The 17,955-nt window shown below is 47.8% G+C and overlaps 2 protein-coding genes across 4 annotated transcripts in view; one reads left to right on the top strand and one right to left on the bottom strand.

The window, feature by feature from the left end:
• Positions 1 to 1,617: 1,617 nt before the first annotated feature.
• On the bottom strand, positions 1,618 to 12,555 carry zer1 (zyg-11 related, cell cycle regulator). 3 transcript variants are annotated; one of them, XM_066712676.1, is made up of 16 exons: positions 12,521 to 12,555; positions 10,772 to 11,056; positions 10,049 to 10,199; positions 9,496 to 9,935; positions 9,179 to 9,361; positions 8,837 to 8,951; positions 8,270 to 8,416; positions 7,621 to 7,794; positions 7,004 to 7,219; positions 6,733 to 6,774; positions 6,173 to 6,292; positions 5,804 to 5,919; positions 5,494 to 5,682; positions 5,200 to 5,297; positions 4,904 to 5,006; positions 1,618 to 4,615 (listed from the first exon to the last, which is right to left on the bottom strand). In XM_066712676.1, exons 2-16 carry the CDS (start codon positions 10,936 to 10,938, stop codon positions 4,558 to 4,560), a joined length of 2,319 nt encoding a protein of 772 aa, XP_066568773.1. In that variant the 5' UTR covers positions 10,939 to 11,056; positions 12,521 to 12,555; the 3' UTR covers positions 1,618 to 4,557. The 3 variants fall into 3 exon arrangements, with proteins under 3 accessions (XP_066568773.1, XP_066568772.1, XP_066568771.1); XM_066712675.1 differs by lacking the exon at positions 12,521 to 12,555 and adding an exon at positions 12,119 to 12,219; XM_066712674.1 differs by lacking the exon at positions 12,521 to 12,555 and adding an exon at positions 11,870 to 11,999.
• tbc1d13 (TBC1 domain family, member 13) overlaps positions 12,403 to 17,955 on the top strand; it is a 19,917-nt gene continuing 14,364 nt past the window's right edge. The window contains exons 1-4 of the mRNA XM_066712677.1: positions 12,403 to 12,671; positions 15,587 to 15,660; positions 16,527 to 16,567; positions 17,653 to 17,714. Of these exons, the coding sequence (XP_066568774.1) occupies positions 12,649 to 12,671; positions 15,587 to 15,660; positions 16,527 to 16,567; positions 17,653 to 17,714 (200 nt within the window). The 5' untranslated portion in view covers positions 12,403 to 12,648. The remainder of the gene's footprint in view (positions 12,672 to 15,586; positions 15,661 to 16,526; positions 16,568 to 17,652; positions 17,715 to 17,955) is intronic.

The raw sequence follows: 17,955 nt of genomic DNA, 5'->3' as shown, positions 1-17,955 counted from the left end.
CTAAACATTGTAATATAATAGTATAATATTAAATGTATATAATTGCATGCCACAGAAAACAGAAATGCATAACTTAAATTAAATTACAATAAAATAATATGATTTAACTGAATCTATTGTGCATATGTTGGCAATTGAGAGACTGGACGCATGCAATGCTGTGACAAAATCCTTCGCTCCGGAAAATGTGTTAGTATTTGCCTCCAAGCAGACCTGAATTCATGAACATATTGCAGTGTCTTCACTGACTAAATTAATTACTCTGGGTACAAGATGTTAACATGTCAAGAGTTACTATCTCAGCTGCTCTGGCATTATTGATGCTACACAATATTCTGTCTTCACACTATGTTAATATTTAAACCCATTTTCTGTGCAGTGAAATAAATCAATGCCAACATATTCTTTTTTAGCCATTTAACTAAGATGATTTGAAAGGTTTACATTCAAGTTTGATGAATACCAATAACTATATATATAATAACACTATACAGTTTTGTTTGTAATCGGGATAAATGTATATAATTTCATTATTAATTAACCCCATGAATTCTGGGTAATGCTTTTAAATTAGTTTTAAATGACTTTAAACTGTGTGACCCTTTTGCCAAGCAGATTTTCTTATAAGTTTTAAAAAAGATATTCGTTAATCATAATTGTGAATTTAAAATATATATATATAAATCTAAAAATAAAATGAAAGGTCTTGCCCTGAGGATACATGGAAAATAGCTAGAAGCAATCATTTCAGGCTGACGTCAAATCACATTCATTATGGGGCGTCACCATTTATTGTTAATCACAAATCTCTCTTACAAGTATTAAAAGCATCCCAGACACAGGCCATTCATTTACAGCTGCAAACACCATTTCCCCAGCTTTGGAAGACGTATGCTGAAGATAAAACTCACTTTCTTTAGTGTGTGTTTGAGGGGGTGTTTAACTGAATTCAGAGATCTTGTCCACTTCAGTCTTCAGTCTTTAAAAGGTACTGCAGATTCTGAATCTTAAAACAGACTTTGCCTCCATATATTCCAAATAGCGACACATACAACGTTGCTGCTGATGAGAGGATACATGTCTCAGGCTGCTGTCAGAAACAAATCCGGGGCCGTTTGTGTAATTTACGCTGCATGGAGGAATCAGACGTTGAAATCAGACGTTGAAATCTGACATCAGCTTGCAGGTGTATTCCACTCGGTCCTCCTCTCAGAGTCTCTGAGAGCAGGAGAGATGGATTGTGTATCGGACCTGCAGATCTTGGTTCAATCCCCGAACCCCCTGCAGAATGTATTATTTTCACTTTCCAAAAACAATAACAAAGGGTTTAACTGGTGATACACAAAGAGTGTAAAAAGTGTAGTACCATTTTTAAAAGCACACCACATTTAGTCCTGATTCCCAACAGTAGTCACTTAAGGAATACATAATAAGGGTTTTTAGTAAGTTAATGGTCTAAACATAGATTTAGAATTGACATATTTCCAGGGCAACATTGCAGTAGGTTTAAAAGTTCAAATGCCTAAATTTGACATGTTGGAATCATGGCGTTTCTCTGTGGAAACAGTAGAACTCGCCTAAACGGGGATTAAAGTTTTGCTTGGCGCACAACTCTCGTTTACCATTAAGAATGACGTTTATTGTAGATTGTAGGTGTAGATTCTTACAAGAAGACACGGCAGAGAAAACCATTTCAATTGTGGATTAATACACAGAGAGGCTTATAAAGAAATCACTCACATTCGGTAACTTATCTGTGCAACAACATTCCCCCCCCACCCCAAGTGTGCAACACCTGAAGAAGACAAAAAAAATACCCCTGTATCCCAAATACTAATGGTTTAGGTTAATGTAAATGCAACCTTAACAACCTTATATACAGTACAAGCATTGGGTTACTTTGGAAATCAAAACTCAGAGGAAGACACAGAAAGCTCAGGATTTCATCATTTCCAGTTAGCTAGGCCATGATTATCAAGGATATCCACATCGAAGTGTTTGCCCTACTTTTTAAAATGTGTATTTCCCATACAGTTAACAATCATCAGTGTTTAGCGTCCTAGAATTATGCACCCATGTTCTTGGCTTCATAGCTTTGTGCATCTGACAATTTGATTTACGTTTTGGCAATCTGGTGTTAGAAATAGCAAGAAAAAAAAATCCTGATGCAAATACCTAGATATGACTTGGCCCCTTTGTAAACATAAACCCCCAACTTCCCCATCTCATCCCCATGAATCAAGCACCACACTGCAACCAAAAAGAAGCACTTGACATTGTTCTTTACACCTGCTGACACTGCACAAAGTCCACTAGAGCACACTCAACCACTGCCAGCGTCTCCACGTGAATCGAGGGGCGCACACACACGACATCGAGTGAATTCTTCATAAGCAAATCACTGTACATTTAGATTCCTATTCCCAGAGTGGAGGGTTTCGTCGGGCAAGGAGGCCGGGCTCGACTGACTCTACAGCACCCTCTCTCCCTCGCACCCCAACCTGGTTCATCTGCCACGCGGGGCCAGCTCCAAAGGAGGAGAAGTGATGTCAAAAGGTTATATTATTATTGTTTGTTTTCCCTCTGTTACCTCATTTGTTAAGATGTTTCCCTCGACTGACTAGTTTCTGCTCAGAGGGCCGAAATCAGCAAAACACTGGGTAGGAACCAGCACCTCTGGATCCTGGGAGATCTAGTTTGGAGCAGCTGGGATCCTGCCAAACCACTTCACGAAAACTGGAAGGCTTTCAGAAGCAGATCGGTCACGAACTGGATGAAGTTCTGAGACTGGAGGGCCAGGCTGGTTTTGAAGGTCAGCACCCTGATAGCTAGAGGCAGTGTGGGTATAATCCAGAGATCGCTGGGTAAAATTTGGCCACACTGTGTCTGGGACTCCCCGAGGCCCTCAACAGCTGACAGAGTGGAAGTGAGACCTCTGTAGCCAGCGAGGCCCAGGTCTCTGATATCCAAGCATCGCTGTTTGCACGGTGCTTCTTGCAGAGTGACAAGAAGCTGCCCGTAGGTTCAAGTAGTCCTCATCTCTACCCTACTGCTACAGAAGTCTTACCAGCGAGCCGTGCTGAGTAACACCTGGAGTTGCCGGATTGGGGGATAGAAGGGGGAAAATTACTATTGATCCTTAATTGATTAAAAAGCTTTTAAAATAATTGGTTCCAATCAGTCATCAAAAGCTCTGCTACAACACAACCAGATGTTTCTGTGGCCTTGTGGGAATAGGGTCACCCAGCATTACTACAGTTTTCATCCACTCAGCCTCAGATTAGCTTCGTCAGTCTAATTGTAACATCTCAACAAGAGGTTTAAAATTAAAAAATCATTTAAAACAAAGCGGATTTCATTTTTTGTCTAAAAAAAAGAAAATGAGGTTTTTGGAGCATAACATCTCCAAATATAGTTTTTTATATATATATAAATCTGTTCTTCGCTTTCATTTAAAACAGTAACAGAATTCATATCTCTCTCTCAATATAAATACACTATCAAAAAGAAAGAAAAGGAAATGAAAAAAGACCCCCCAGAAATCAGCTGTAAAATCTTCATACAAAAGTGCGGTGAGCAAACGTTTCCAAAACATAACTGCGGGCACTCGTTCGATATGCCGCGTGACTTAATTCAACCGGGAGCATTTTGTCTTTTCACAATGAAGGCGACCTCTACCTTTGTAGGATGAGAACTACAGGAGTGTTTCACTCAGATTATGTACAAAAAGGAGTTATATCTTCCTCAGGTTCGTCCAGCACTCTCAAAAGAAGGGGAAGGCACTCGGCCGAGCCATTTCCCGTCCACTCTGATCACACGCAAAGAAGGAAAACAAGACTCGTCATTTTATGCACATCTCAAAAGAATAATAATTAAAAAAAGAAACAAAACAAACGACACACACACACACAAATCGCAGGTTCGGGAATCAATGCAGAGAGAATCCTGATATTTGCAATCCGCCCTTAGGTTCCGACTCTGAATCGAGGGTTTGTCGCAGAACTTCCTGCACGGTGGGGGAAATGACACGGTTCAAACACACGATTGGACAAGGCTTCTCCAGCGGGAGGACAGCTGTCCTTAGAGTCAAGCTTATGTGACGGCCTTTAATCCCAAGACCTCAGGAACACGAGAAACAGAGGAAGCACCCCCTCTCTCCCATTCTCTTCACACCAACAGAAAATGAACAAACAGCTCCCACGTTTTCTGTCTTTAAAACCAAAAAGAAGACCCCCCCCACGAGAAAACTCAACACAACCTGATCACCTGTACAAGTAATGTGTAGCCGTGTGCGAAAACAAAAGACACAAACCCCCCCACCCCCCAACCCCACTCGTGCAACCACACCTCTCCTGCTGGTGTCTCACACTTGAGGTTCCTTCCGGAAACACGAGCGGAGAAGAAAATGTTCCTCTGTTCTGCTGTAGTTACAGTCGAGTTGGACAAGAGAGGCTGGTGAGACAAAGAAAAAAAAATCTTCTCTCTCTTTCTCTCGCTACTTTTCTCTCTTCCGGATCGATCGCATCCGTCGTCGTCCTCTTAGAACTTCCTCTCCTTCTACCTCGTAGTGTCCATGGGGTCTTCTTTAAAGTTGCCACAGTGCTCTATGACTTTCCTGCAAAAGTCAGGGAGAGAGGACATTTGAGAAGAAAGGGAAGGCCTTGTAGATTAAAAATGCATATATATTGAAAAAGAGGACGCTAGATGAACAAGGGTCTGGAGTGATATACTGAGAAGCAATCAACACATATCAATCGTAAGCCAATCAGGAGGTGTGATCTAAACCGCTCCTTCGCGCTGATGGAGCTTTATTCTTCCGAGAGTCAATCAAGAGCTCTGGACGCCACGCCCCGTGAGCGAGCGCAGCCCGTGTGATCGAGACGAACGGCGGTCCCGGCCTTACCGAGCCATGTCCTTGGTCTCTTCCCTGGCAGTGTCCAGCTCCAGCACCTTCTGCAGGAGCGCTATGCCCCCCTCCTTGATCAGCAGGGGGCAGTACTTGCCCGCTGGGGATGGAGAGAAGGAGAGAGAGGACCAGGTCAGTAAAAGGCAACCGATCCTGAAAATCTATGTAGGTGTGTGTGTTTTTTTTAAGGTAGGCTTTTTTTTAGCACATGGTCATTGACAACCAATAGACTGGTCCTGCTGGACAGAGCGAGACTGGCGGGGTGTGGCCGGCGTGCGTGGGGCCGGACTCACGGTAGACGGATACGAGGTTGAAGAGCGCCCACGTGGCCCAGTGCTGGCTGACGGGCGCGATACCCTGAGGGAGCAGGCGCAGGATGGGCTCGAAGGACCTGGGAGGAAAAATCACAAAGATGAGAAAAGCAGAGTTATTTTCATTCTAGACAGAGAGACAAACAGAGACAGAGACAGAGAGAGAGACACAGAAAGACACAGAGCGAGACAGAGAGACTCTCCCACACAGGCTCTCCTCTGCGACGGTCGTGGTCCCAGGCTCCCACCTAGGGGTCTCGAAACCCAAGCCCCCACCTATAGTTGATGTTCCTGCGCGAGTTGACGTCCCAGCTCTGGATGGCAGCCCACATGCGGTCCATCACGGTGTCCCTCAGTGGCTCCTCCATGGCCCAGGCGTCCGGCCCGTCGAAGATGATGTGGGACAGGACCCCGCAGGCGTTGTAGGACACCTCGATCCCGTCCGCCTTGCTGTCCAGCAGGTCACTGTGGGCAAGACCGAGAGGCACACTGAGAGACTGCCCCGCTCCCCTCGCACCGCGGCACTCCCCCCCAGCTCCCGTGCTGCGCCTCTATGGGGGAACCAAATTCCCACCACCGGTCTCACCTGAACACCGTGATGAACTGTGGAGTCAGCAGCTGGGGCCGGAGCGCTTTCACTTCTGCCACGTTGCCCAGCAGACCCAGCATGTTCCTGTGCAGCTCCTGTTTGTCAGGGAACTCCTGGGGGGGCGGGGGGGACAGAAACTGAGTGTGACTGACAGAGAGTGCCAATGAGGGTCTGTACTGTATGAGTGTCTCATGATGACTACTGAGGCAACAAGTAGACCACTTCAACCAAAGCAAGTCCTATAGTTCATCAACTACTAACACACTAATTGGTATCAGGTCCATTCTGATCACGATTCCTACAGGCCGGATACGACCAAGATGGGGGGAGAAGAGGGAGTTGTACGTGTGGGAGCGCGAGTCTCACTTTGAGGCACTCCAGGAAGAGCTTCATGCCGCTGCAGTTGAGGAACATCTCGCAGTTGTCGGGCGTCTCGTCCGTGATGTTCCAGAGTGCGCTCCAGGAAAACTCCATCACCTGGTCACACTGTGGGGGGGCAGGGGGGACACAATCAACGTACCAGAATCAGGAAAAGGCTTTGGGGGGGGAAAAAAGCGATTCCAGTGGAAGGAAGGCGACGATGGGCTTGTATTGGGATCTGAACTCAGTTAGTGGAAAAACCTTGATTAAGAGACTAAATCGGTACAAATATCGCAGCCTTGGTCAGATTTTTATTCCAGATAGGTCTAGTTTCAAACTGCGTTATGCCAGAGCCGACTAGGACTGGGATTCCTTACAGCCACGTACCCAATTCGGGGGTCGGGTGGGCTTGAGCTAGCCTGGGCTTCCTCATGTTGTCACACAAGACTAAAACTATAGCCTATTGGGGGTGCCGTGAGCCCTGAAGTGCTGTCAGTGAGAGCTGCGGCAGCAAACTCCCCAGCAGGCTGGATCTTCAAAAGAAAAGCCCCAAAATATCCACTCACCATCTTGTCCGTCAGCTTCTTCTGAATCAGCTGCAACATTGTCTGAAAACAGAAAAAGAGGAGAATAGAAATGGTACATGCGAGTGGTCATTGAGATGATTATCGCTGTGGTATCAACTCACGGACAATGAGGAAGTTTTTTGTTCTGATATTTACCAAGACTATGATTTAAGGCATTTGTCTTCCCTCTCCTTTCCCTTGTCCACTATTCCCAATCTCATCTCCCACCCCTTATTCCTGACCCCCGGTGTCCTATCCCCCCACCCCGTACCGTGACGAAGCCCATCTTGCCCACGGCCTCCTTGTGGTCGTTGTCCACCTGGCAGACCAGCGCGTTGCACAGGTGCACAGCGATGCGCTGGATGGACTCATCCTCTCGTGACGAGTTGAGGATCTTGAGCAGCAGCTGGTTGACGCGGTGGTACTGGAACTCCAGCTCCTCCGGGATGTTGAAGTTGCACAGCGTCAGGCAGCAGTTCCTCTGCACCTGCAGCGGGGCGGGAGGGACACGGCACATTCGGCTCAACTCGGCACTCAGGTACGGCACGCCAGGGGGTTTACGATTTAATATTGCTCCTCTACTATAGGAGACAGTTGTTTGTCCTTTGTAATTCAGTTAGTGGAGCCAGGCAGCCAGGGACAGAACAACCTTATACACACTCTTAAAAAAGTGCAGTGAGAGGCAATTATTGGTCCTTTTCCTGTGGATCTATCTGGAGATATCCAGATTGGAAAATGTCGCTTGTTCACTTTTCTCTGCACACAAGTAGAGATCTGAATGGCCTCGATTTGAATGCAGGTCCTGGGGAAGACAATCACACACACAGGGACCGGAACACCCATGAAATTCAAAACTCATAACCAAGGAATCCCTGCCCCCTGTCTTACCGTCACCTCCTGGTAGTGCTCCATGCCGTTGAGGACCACCTGGATGACCTGCCGCCTCAGCTTGATGCTCTGGTCGGTGCGGTACTCCGTGTTGGTCAGGTAGAACAGCGCTGCACTGCCAGTCACCTGGATGCTCTTGTCGTACTTGTGACACTTCAGGGCGGAGATCACCAGCTGGGGGAAACAGGCAGGGCGGGGGTGGTAGAGGGACGGGAGCGTCAGAGCGGGCGGGCGGGCCCTCGAGTTGGCCGAACGGCTCATTTCGGGGCGAGGATGCGGCACGCGGGGGCTGAGTGGTGTCTCAGTGCCGGCTAGGTTTGGTATTTCGCAGACTCATTTTGCTAGGGGCTTGATGACTGCGCTCGTGTCTCTCTGCTACGGCTGCGTCATCCTCTTGGTGGTTATAAAGAAGAGTTTGGGAGCCCCCACTACAAATCTGGACATTTGGGTGTTAAACTGCAAATGCCCACTTTGGCAAAGGAGATTTGTTATTCTCCCTTTATCGAAGTCTTTGTATCGATTTGTGGAAAACAAAGTTGTTGAGAGCAAATCTTATTGAGATACCACACCACGCTAAAAGATGTGATGTCTGAACACGCGTGGTCATGTTTCAACGGGTACGTGTGTGTAGCTATAAGTGCGCCGGTACCTGCAGCGCCCTGAGCAGCTGGTTGCAGTGCTGTATCCTGGCGATGTCAAACAGGTGGTTGATGGCGTGCGATGCCACCTCCGGCCGGTACTCGGTGTACGCCTCGATGGCGTTGAGGACCTGGTCTTCATTTTTAGCACCAGTTACCTGTGGGGGCCCAGGAAAAAAAAACGAAACAGCATTGTAGCAGTGCGCCCTCAAAAGAACCCCCCCCACCAGAAAAACAGATCATCACACAAAACACAACAATAATTAAACGATACACAAGTGCAGAATTACCGCCAGCGTCCCTCCCTACTGTCTGACGAGTTTTGAATCGCTATTATAGCTGGAGATGAAGGATTTTTTATTGCAGCTTCCTTGCCAACGGGACCTTGAACCTGCGTCCTTCAAAAGAGCTGTGGAGTGGGGGGGGGGGGGGGGGGTCTGATCATCCAAAACCTTGGCACAGGTCCTACTGGCTGCTCTGAAGTCGTGGTGTGAGAGTTGCGTTTGCTGCTGTCCTATAATCTTATTCACCCAAAGTGACTCTACCGTACCGAGCCGCGTGCAGGGGGCGGGCCGTACCTTATAGGCTGGAATGTGCGTCAGGTTGCAGAGCGAGGTGTCGAACAGCCCCAGGAACTGCAGCGGCCTCTTCAGCTCCTTCAGGGGGGAGATGCTGCTCTTCGAAGGCTCGATGCTGAGACAAGGGGACAGTCAGTCGCTTGGCTGGAGGCCCGGCTCCCTCGCCTCTCATCCCCCTCGGCATCTAATTCCGGAACACGACACTTCCCGGCCACCCTCCCCCTTCCGAGGCGCCCGTCTCTGCCCACGAGAACCCACACACACCCCCGCCCGCCACCCGGGTTGAGCACGAATGTCTACACGTTCGAGTCGGATGTGATGCGCATATGGGACTGGACTCACCTGGGGGGTCCCATGGCTTCTTCTTGCAGAGCGACGGCGCAGTTATCCTGCATGATGTGTCCCGAGATGTCCAGGGAGCCCAGGTTGAGTAGACTCTGTATGATCGCGGTCAAGACCTTCCGGGTGAGCTTGAACTTGTAGCCCTGCCGGTCACGCTGCCTGTCGCGGGAGATATCCAGGTGCCTGAGAGAGAGAGAGAGGGAGAGGGAGAGCAGGGAGGATTATAACAAACGGTAGTTTTGAGCTTACAGACACAGGGCAAAGCCTGGATGAAGCCACCCTGCACGAGCCAGGCTAGAGCTCGGCGCCCTGCTCACCGGAGATGCGTTAGCTGGAGGATGGTGTGGACGTGCTCCTCCGCCAGGTCCACATTGTAGAGCACCAGGTAGGTCAGCCGATCCCTCCACTGGCTGAGGAACGCCCCCCGGGGCAGCTGGACCCCCGACAGGTCCAGGGAGGTGAGCGTGCCGAGGGGCCGCAGCAGGGCCTCCACGTCCACCTGCTCCGTCAGCCCGCCCAGGTTGAGCAGCCGCAGCCGGCTGAAGCCCTGGAAGGTGAAGTCCGTGACCAGCACCTGGCGGATGGGGTTGACCAGGCGCTCGGTGTCGTCGAAGCACCGCGGGTTGTCGTCCTTGTAGAAGATGTTGCTGCACCCGAACAGGCTGAGGGACACCAAGGTGTGGCGGAAGCTGGTCAGGGTCTGCAGGCTCCGGGACGACAGCTTCTCGCAGTTGGTCAGGTGGAGCTCTATTAAGTCCTGAGGGAGAGGACCAGGCAGTAGCAGTGTGCTTACAAGTCACTATATTCAATTGGTGCAGATGCTTACAGATCATTTACTTTTCAGAGCCGCTGTGAGTGGCGAGACCCAACCTGATTTCTGATGGCTTCCAGGTCCCGGTCCTGCACTGTGTTCTCCCTCAGCTGGACGCGGGTCAGCCTGGTGCTGCGCGGGTCCGAGAACAGCAGGAAGAAGGTCTTGTGCATCTCGAAGGTGCCATCTGTGTGCACCAGCTCCATGTACCTGAACACGCCATGACACACATACAACATAAGGACAGAGCGTGAGCAAACTGCCACATGGCAGAATGCAGGATCATGGCTGGCGTGTTGATATTATATAAACGATACACAAACCACAAATACAAAAAATTCAAACCTTGACGCTGGGTTCTTGTTGCGGGTGAGAATTTTTTGTTGGAATACTTAAAATCACATGGATGTTATAATATTTTGTCTTTAAAAATCCCTTTAATTTGAAGCATGGCAGGTTGATTTTATTTGCTTGCAACTTTCTCAGAGTAAAACTAAAGGCCTGCAGCAAATCAAAACCCTGCTCTTCTGCAAATCACAAGCTTTATCTTGATTAGTGCGTTTGTCTTTATTGGATGAACAGACCTATTTCCCACGGTTTGTGCCCACCCTTGGCCATTCTATCACACTCCTTGTTTATATAGATGATATTCTTTTCATTGTAAAGCCGCTAATCGGTAATTACTTCAGTGATCTTAAGCAGGGGGGTCAATTAAGTACTTAAAAGGCCTCTCCTTCCCCCTCTTGCTCTTAAGCCCATGGGTGCCAATGCCGGACACGTACGCGTTGACCAGCTTGTCGCAGATCTCGCTGGGCAGGAAGATGTCGGGGTGCAGGCGCAGGGTCTTGTTGTCCAGCAGGTAGCACAGCGTCCCCTGCAGGTTGCGCAGGCAGTACTCGGTGGACAGAGCCATCAGCGACTCCGGGTTGTCCCCCGCCTTGGACGCCATGGCAGCTCCTGTCAGGGCTGAAGTGGCCGACGAGGCGGAGGGGTTTCACACAGACATCGGGGGAGGACAGGCCACGGGAACTGCGCTGTCGGAGACTCGCTAGAGACGCGAGCGGCGCCTGTGGAACAAGACGGTGCATCCATCTGCGGGGGTCGCTTTTCTTAAACACACTGCAATACATACTAAACATGTCGGCTTAAATAGGCATTTGATAAAGACATAAGCACGCACGCAGCACCAGACACAGCCGTCAAGCACGTCTGATTGTGCCTGCTTTGTAATGCATGCATGAATTTAAATGACAACCAGGTATTCATTTCATGAAGCTGGTGAAAAGGATCACGGATGTTTGTAAAGGTAATCTGCTCCTATAATCACCACCATCGATAACCATCACAAACACTAATTCATATACGGCTGTCTGCACTGGAAGATGAGTTACAGTTACAATGATTTCAAATAAAACACACACGTAAAGCGACATTATAATCATCGTCATTATCTTACAGAATCCCTTAAAACTTAAAATATAAAAGATGGGCTTCAACTATAATAAGGTCGCCTTCTTGAGGACGGGAAACCCAGCCAGACAACTCGCTGCTACCGAGCTACTAATGCGAGGGTCCGAGATGCCCCAATTGAATGCCAACTTTTTGACATCACTACTTGACAGGTTAGGAGGCAGCGCGTCGTCACAAAGAGAAATTAGACTTTTCAATGTATCAAACGCCACGTCCTCCACGGCAGCTGTGCAGCGCCGCGGACAGGGACGACACCCGGCCGGCCGGCACCGCGGAGCCGCAGCGCCTCAGACGAGCCCCGCGGAGCGCCGGCACCCGGGCACGGAGCAGCATCACGCCACCGCCGGGCGTCACAGGAGCTGTCAGCCCCGGACGAGGACGGGTCCCGCCGGGCACGCCGCTGTCTTTACCTGGACGGAGGCTGGGTGCGCCCGGCAGTTTCCTTTTATTTTAATCTCGGATGCTTTTTGTCCTCCGTTTCGCTTTTTTCCGACTCTCCTCCGCTGTCAACAAAACAGCCTCTACTTCCGGGTCACGCATTCCAGACCCGGGGAAATACTTCCTGCCCGGCACCGTGCGGGACAGAGGGGCAAACGCGACCCCCACACGCCCACCCGAGCCCCCAGCCGGACAAACACACACGAGAGCCTCTCGCATACCTGCTACCGGAAGTGGCACAGTTATCACCCAGACGAGCCCACACAGTGATGCCAATGCGCAGCCAGGGCGCTGCACGCTTAGACAGTGGTGGCTGCCCTGCACAGAAGTGTATCAAGCTTTTATGCAGTTGAAATGAATCAGCTAAATAATTAATAGTTTTTATCAGTCATTGATAACAAGGAAGGGCACCCCCCGCAGTTTGACATATAATGTAGAGACCCAGTCCATCTGAAATGCAGGCTTTCTGAGCTGTTTCTTCATTGTAACTAATGCATCGAGTTATGACTTCCTCATATACATGGCGACCTTGTGCAAGTCATTGGCACCACATGCATGGGCAGGAATTGGATAATTGGGTGGTAAAATACAGCAGCTACCCCAACGTGTGTGGTCTGACATACTTTCGCTTTACATCAGAGGCGCGACAGTCTTCCGCCGCTCGGCTCGTTTGTAGTCCTCGGGCGGTTGTTTCCCGGCGGACTGTTTTTCTGGCGACACCCAGTTCCTGCTGCTCGGTGAGGAAGTCAACATGTCGAGTTCATACAGGAGCAGGTGAGCCCCAGCGCCGGCCAGCGGGTGTTTGCGTGCGGATTGCATTGCTTTGCGGCCTGTGACGTGGTCCGTGTGAATGGCAGTCATGCAGCGAGGGGGTTCAGGTGTGCGTTTTTGGGGCTGGGGGGCCGCGTTTCTCCTTTAAAAGCTGGGGATGGGAGGGACCGTGCCTTGTGAATAGGAAGCGCTCCGAGCCGCGGGGCCGTGTGGGTCGTGTTTGAATGGACTGTGTAGTTATTGTGGGGGAAGAAAATAAAACTAAAGGTTTACACTTGTTGTTAAATAAATGCATGCATGTCCAACTGGAAATAGCTTGTGGATTTGGTTGGTTATGGTTTTAGCTTATGGATATAGAGAAGAATTGGACGCTTCTACTGCAGCAGCTGTTTGGAAAGCAACGTCATAAAATAAATCGAGTTAGTCACCAGGGATGTTATAAAATGCAGTTTTTATTCATCTGAACACAGGGTTGTCTATTGTCCAGAGTCCTGGGAAAACCTCCAGATTGCCTGTACTTCAAATGCAATAAGGAGCTGACATTTCTTTTCTTTTCTTCGTCTTTCTCTTCTTCGTTAAAACACAAATAACTTTGCTTTCGTAGGTGGACATTTGATTATTTATGAATAATACATATAAAAAAGCTTGCATTTCACAATAAGTAGCTGCATGCTTTAAGTGGTTTCTTAAAGAGTGGTTGTTCACATGATATTCCTTTTTTTTCAGCCTCATAAAATAATAATTAACTCAAGACTCGGTGATGCATATCATCTGAAAAAGCCCAACATTTGTTTATGCATTTTAATTTTTAACAGTGTCCTGTAACTTTGCCAGCATCATCAAAGCGACTCCTCCTCTACGGACACTGTATACTTGATGTGTCAATCTTGTCACGTGTAAAAAGCTTTATGACAAATCCATAATTACACGGTCTGAGCACCTTATACGTTATTTAACACCCTGCTTAGGCTGGACTAGAATCGATTGTCTACAGAAGTGGAAATAAAGGAAAGCAACACGCAGTTAATTGTGCAAAACGGTTACACAATATTAGTCTGTGGAAGTCAATATCAAGTAAGACTAAAAACGTACCTAGTATATTCACACTGACTCTCAATCTAATTAGGTTTATGTGGGAGTTGTTTTCTTTAATTAGACGTGTTTAAAAAAATAAATGCAGTTTAAACGCTTTATGTGTGGACTGGGAAAATGAGAACTTGAGCTGTATTAGTGCCCACCATCAGTTTCTATGCAGGCCAAGCAGATGCACATTTGACAATAAAGGGTTAAAGACAAGAGAAGAAAATCCAACAACTTGGCAAATGTTTTGTGAAGACCCCTAATGAGAGGCTCATGACAGGATGGAGCTTTCTGGAGAGGAAAGGGAAGAGAGTGGACACCAAAAAACAGTGAACCTGGGCTTCTCCTTTCAGTTGTTTCCACACCGTTCTGCATTTTAATATCTGGTTTGGAAAGAATCCAAGAAGGTTAGCGCAGACGGCTGCAATAAAAAGCCCTATTTAAACGTGCATGTGTAACTGGGACTGTCAAGGTCAGGGTGTCAGTCTTGTGAGCTGGGGTGATAAAAAACAGATTGCTGTGTTTTCCTTTTCCTTGCCCTGAGGTGAGGCACACATTGCTGGCAGTCAGCACTTTTGACGATGTATTGATATGTAGGCGGGTGAGGTGAAAAGGGGAGGCTGTCCCCTCCAGGCCTGGCCCACGCTGCTGTCCTCTCTCTTGAGGGTCATGAAACCTGACTATTGGACCCTGACACCCCAGTTCTTAAAGCGCCAGGCACTGCGGTCCTCAAGCCACAGAGCGGTGCCTTCCTGTAGGTGTTGCTACAGCTGTTTCAGTGACACATCTGTATTTCAACATCGTATTCACAGTAGAAAAGCATGACACTCTCTGAACACTGTCTGTCTGGTATGGTTATGTGCTCTGTCCCCTTGCAGAGGAATGATTATATGTAATGTAGTGTATGTTGTTTTTTGGCTAGTGTTTGATGTTAGCACATTCTAGAATTCAGATGGATGGTATAGTTTTGTGATAATAGGAAGCTCTAGGTGCTAATTGAGTCCATTTTTGCTGTTGGTTTCAATGAGCTCCAATGAGGTGTATATAGAAGAAATATGTATTTACGTAGTGAATTAAAGTCCCTCTGTTATCCTATTTCATCCACTTTTTTCCTTTGATTTCTTTCATCATAAGATCTCCATCGGTGATGATTTGTTGTCCAAGGTAGACATAAGTGTTGAGACATAACCTGAAAGCGATATGTTAATACTTCTGTAAATACTTAGGATACAATTTAATTGTTTATTATAATAGTTCAAGTCTTCAAAATAGTAACAGAGGAATACAAATCTGTAATATCATACAGTACAGGGAAACAAAAGCATTTATTATAATTCAGTTTAGTTTTTCTGCAAGAGGGTCAAAAGGGAAACACCTGAGAGACCAAGTAGTCCTGAAACAGTGCGAGAGAGAGTCTTGAAAACAGACTGGAGTATTTCACTTTATAAAAGCAGGATATTCAATTTGGAAAAAATGTCAGGCATGTTACTACCAGCTGTGCCAACTTGCAGGGAGTGTAATCTTTGCAGCTCGTTCACTATCGCTATAAGCCGGCCATGACTCCGTGCTTAAGCAGAAAATAGAAACAATAAATCTTTTAACAGAGAAACTGCTGAGGCCGGGTGTAATGGAAACTGGGAAATCCCTCGTGCTTCAGCAGAGCCAAATTCAGGCGCCCGGTTAGTTCTCTACTAGGACTCTGCCCCAGGACAGGATCAAATTGGGCTGCTGCTTGTGCTATTCATTTCCCCTTTATTGATCAGTGGAATAAATTGCCGGTTGAAATTGCCACAGTCTGTTTCCTCATCTCTTCTTTCTGGTGACTGTCCCCTGTGCAGGATTCAGGAGTTCAACGCCGCGCTTGGCGAGGAGAAGATCAGCCTCCATGCGCTGAGGGAGCTCTGTTTCAGCGGTAAGCGTTTCTGCGGCAAGGCTTTTCAACGATCGATGGCCTTCCGGCTCGACGGTAATGTGATCCAGGATGCGTGGGTGTGTCGTCCAGGATCACTGCCTTAAACCATGCTCTGCCACCGTCCCTTTTACTGCAGCGCTTTACGTTTAATTTGTGGTCATGTGACGTCCTTGGTGGTTTTCCAGCTGCCTCAGGGTGGGTTGCTTCTGGGGAGCCCTGACCCGCTACATTCAACTGACCCTCAGGTCTAGAGCTGGTGATTGAAGAAGTCCATTAAAACCTTAAGTGTCTTTCACTCTAGGACTGAATCATTATTACTATTTTTGGATCTGACTGACATCTTGGTCCAAGGAGACTCCGGTTCAGTAAAGAACCAAAACAAAGTATTGAATCCAAAATACAACATTGCAATAGAAACCTATATATAGCAGTGTGGAAATAACTTCTGATTAGTGCCAGATATACTTAACGTTATGTAACATCTTACTACATTAACTAGTGCATGAGTCCATTTCTGAGTGGGGAAAAATATGAAACACTGTTAGGGTTATGAAGCAAACGTCTCGGATCAGTGAAACCTGTCTGAGTTCACTAAGACACTAGCAATGGGAAGTCCATAGCCCAGTAGTGAGGCTTGTGTAGCTACTCGGGCCTCCACTCCCGTCAACATAGTGTACACGTCACTTGCTCTTTATTGTAAATGAGTCATCGTACACCGTCTCATTGTGGAGAGCTCTGAGATTAATCCCATCATGGGGGGGCCCTTTGTGAAATCAGACAGAATGCTGTTGTTTTTGTTCCCTGATGAAAGGGTGAAATATGGCGTCACGAGCTCACTTTGTTCGTCCCTCTCCCCTCTCTGGCAGGCATCCCTTTTGAAGGGGGCATTCGATCGCTCTGTTGGAAGGTGAGTTGTTTTTTTGTTTGTTTGTCTTCGTCATTCCTCCCTCCCTGATCATTTCCTTCACTAGAGTACGAAGGATGGATGCGGAAATACCTGTTCCTCAACAAAGCCTGCCGGATACGCCTGCACCCCACCCTGGAGGACGTTTGCACTGTCTGTTGATACACAGCAAATCCTTTTCTTTGTCCCTCTTAGTTATTGTTAGGGAGTTTTGACTTCTGTGCCAGAGAAGGGACATCACCTGTTTTTGAAGCGCTCCTATTAATCCAATAAGCTCCCAGCCAGCCAGGGAGCCGAATCAATGAGTTGAACCCAGCAGCGCCAATAGTGCAAAGTGCCTCCCCCCCTCCGCCACCTCTTCTCACTATCCACGCCTCGCACAGCACTGACTCATCGCCTGCTTTCATTCCCTCACTGGCCCTATGGTGAAAGAGGCCACATACAATCATTAGTAAATGTCATAGTCCATTTAGTACCACAATAATAGATCTTTCTTGGTGTTGTGACATTTTACAGGCTACAGAGGCAGCTTCGTTTTTGTCCCTTTAGTCTTGAATTCTGCTGCATGCCTAAGAGACTCGTACATATTGAAACGGCAGCTGTGGGTTCGAACACAAATGAGAGAGATCAACACACTAAATAGGGTTGTGTTAAATGGAGATTTGTGAAGGTGATCATCTATGTGGTCAAACTAAACAGAATCGCAGGGTGATTGGAAAGATGTTTTTTTAATTATTCTTCATATTAAAAGTAATAGAGTGCACCCTGTTTGTCTAGGGACACCAGAATAGCTTAGAATAAATCCTTCTCTACCTGCTGCAAGTCTCCACAGCTAGTCGAGTGCCCATACCTGTGATTTGAACACAACAAACCGATTTTAATGTTGAGAACACGGCTAGGCATGACCTGAAGGTGGTCTGAAATGTGTGAAGAGCAAACTGCTCTCATCAGAGCCCGGGACCGGAAGAACCAAGATCTTACTCAACAATTCTTTGTCCTGAAGGCATCCATCAAAGTATTCGGGAATAACTGCGTCTGGTGAGTCGGGATGGCTGACGTCAGTCACTAAGTGCTGCTCTCGTTTTCAGATCCTGTTGAATTATCTTCCCCTGGAGCAGGCGATCTGGGACTCCTTCCTGAAGAAGCAGAGGTAGGACTGTTGGCTCCAGAGCCTCCGCCAAAGGGACCAGTACAGCAGTCTTTACTCGCGGCGCTAACGGGATAAATCGCTGTCATGCCCAGAGCGGTTTCAAAACGATCTGCCCAATTCACACGCAGTGCCAAGACCGGACTTTTGCACCTTTTGAAATTCAGGTGGTCCCGCTGGCATTGCATTGTGGGGTAAGATGAGGTGATGAGTCTCTTCAGCGTGTTATAAACATGGCCCTGGA

The sequence above is a fragment of the Amia ocellicauda genome, chromosome 9, assembly GCF_036373705.1.
Source record: "Amia ocellicauda isolate fAmiCal2 chromosome 9, fAmiCal2.hap1, whole genome shotgun sequence".
NCBI lineage: Eukaryota > Metazoa > Chordata > Actinopteri > Amiiformes > Amiidae > Amia > Amia ocellicauda.
Note: the sequence above shows the minus strand (reverse complement) of the source record. Positions and strands in the feature narration are given on the sequence as shown.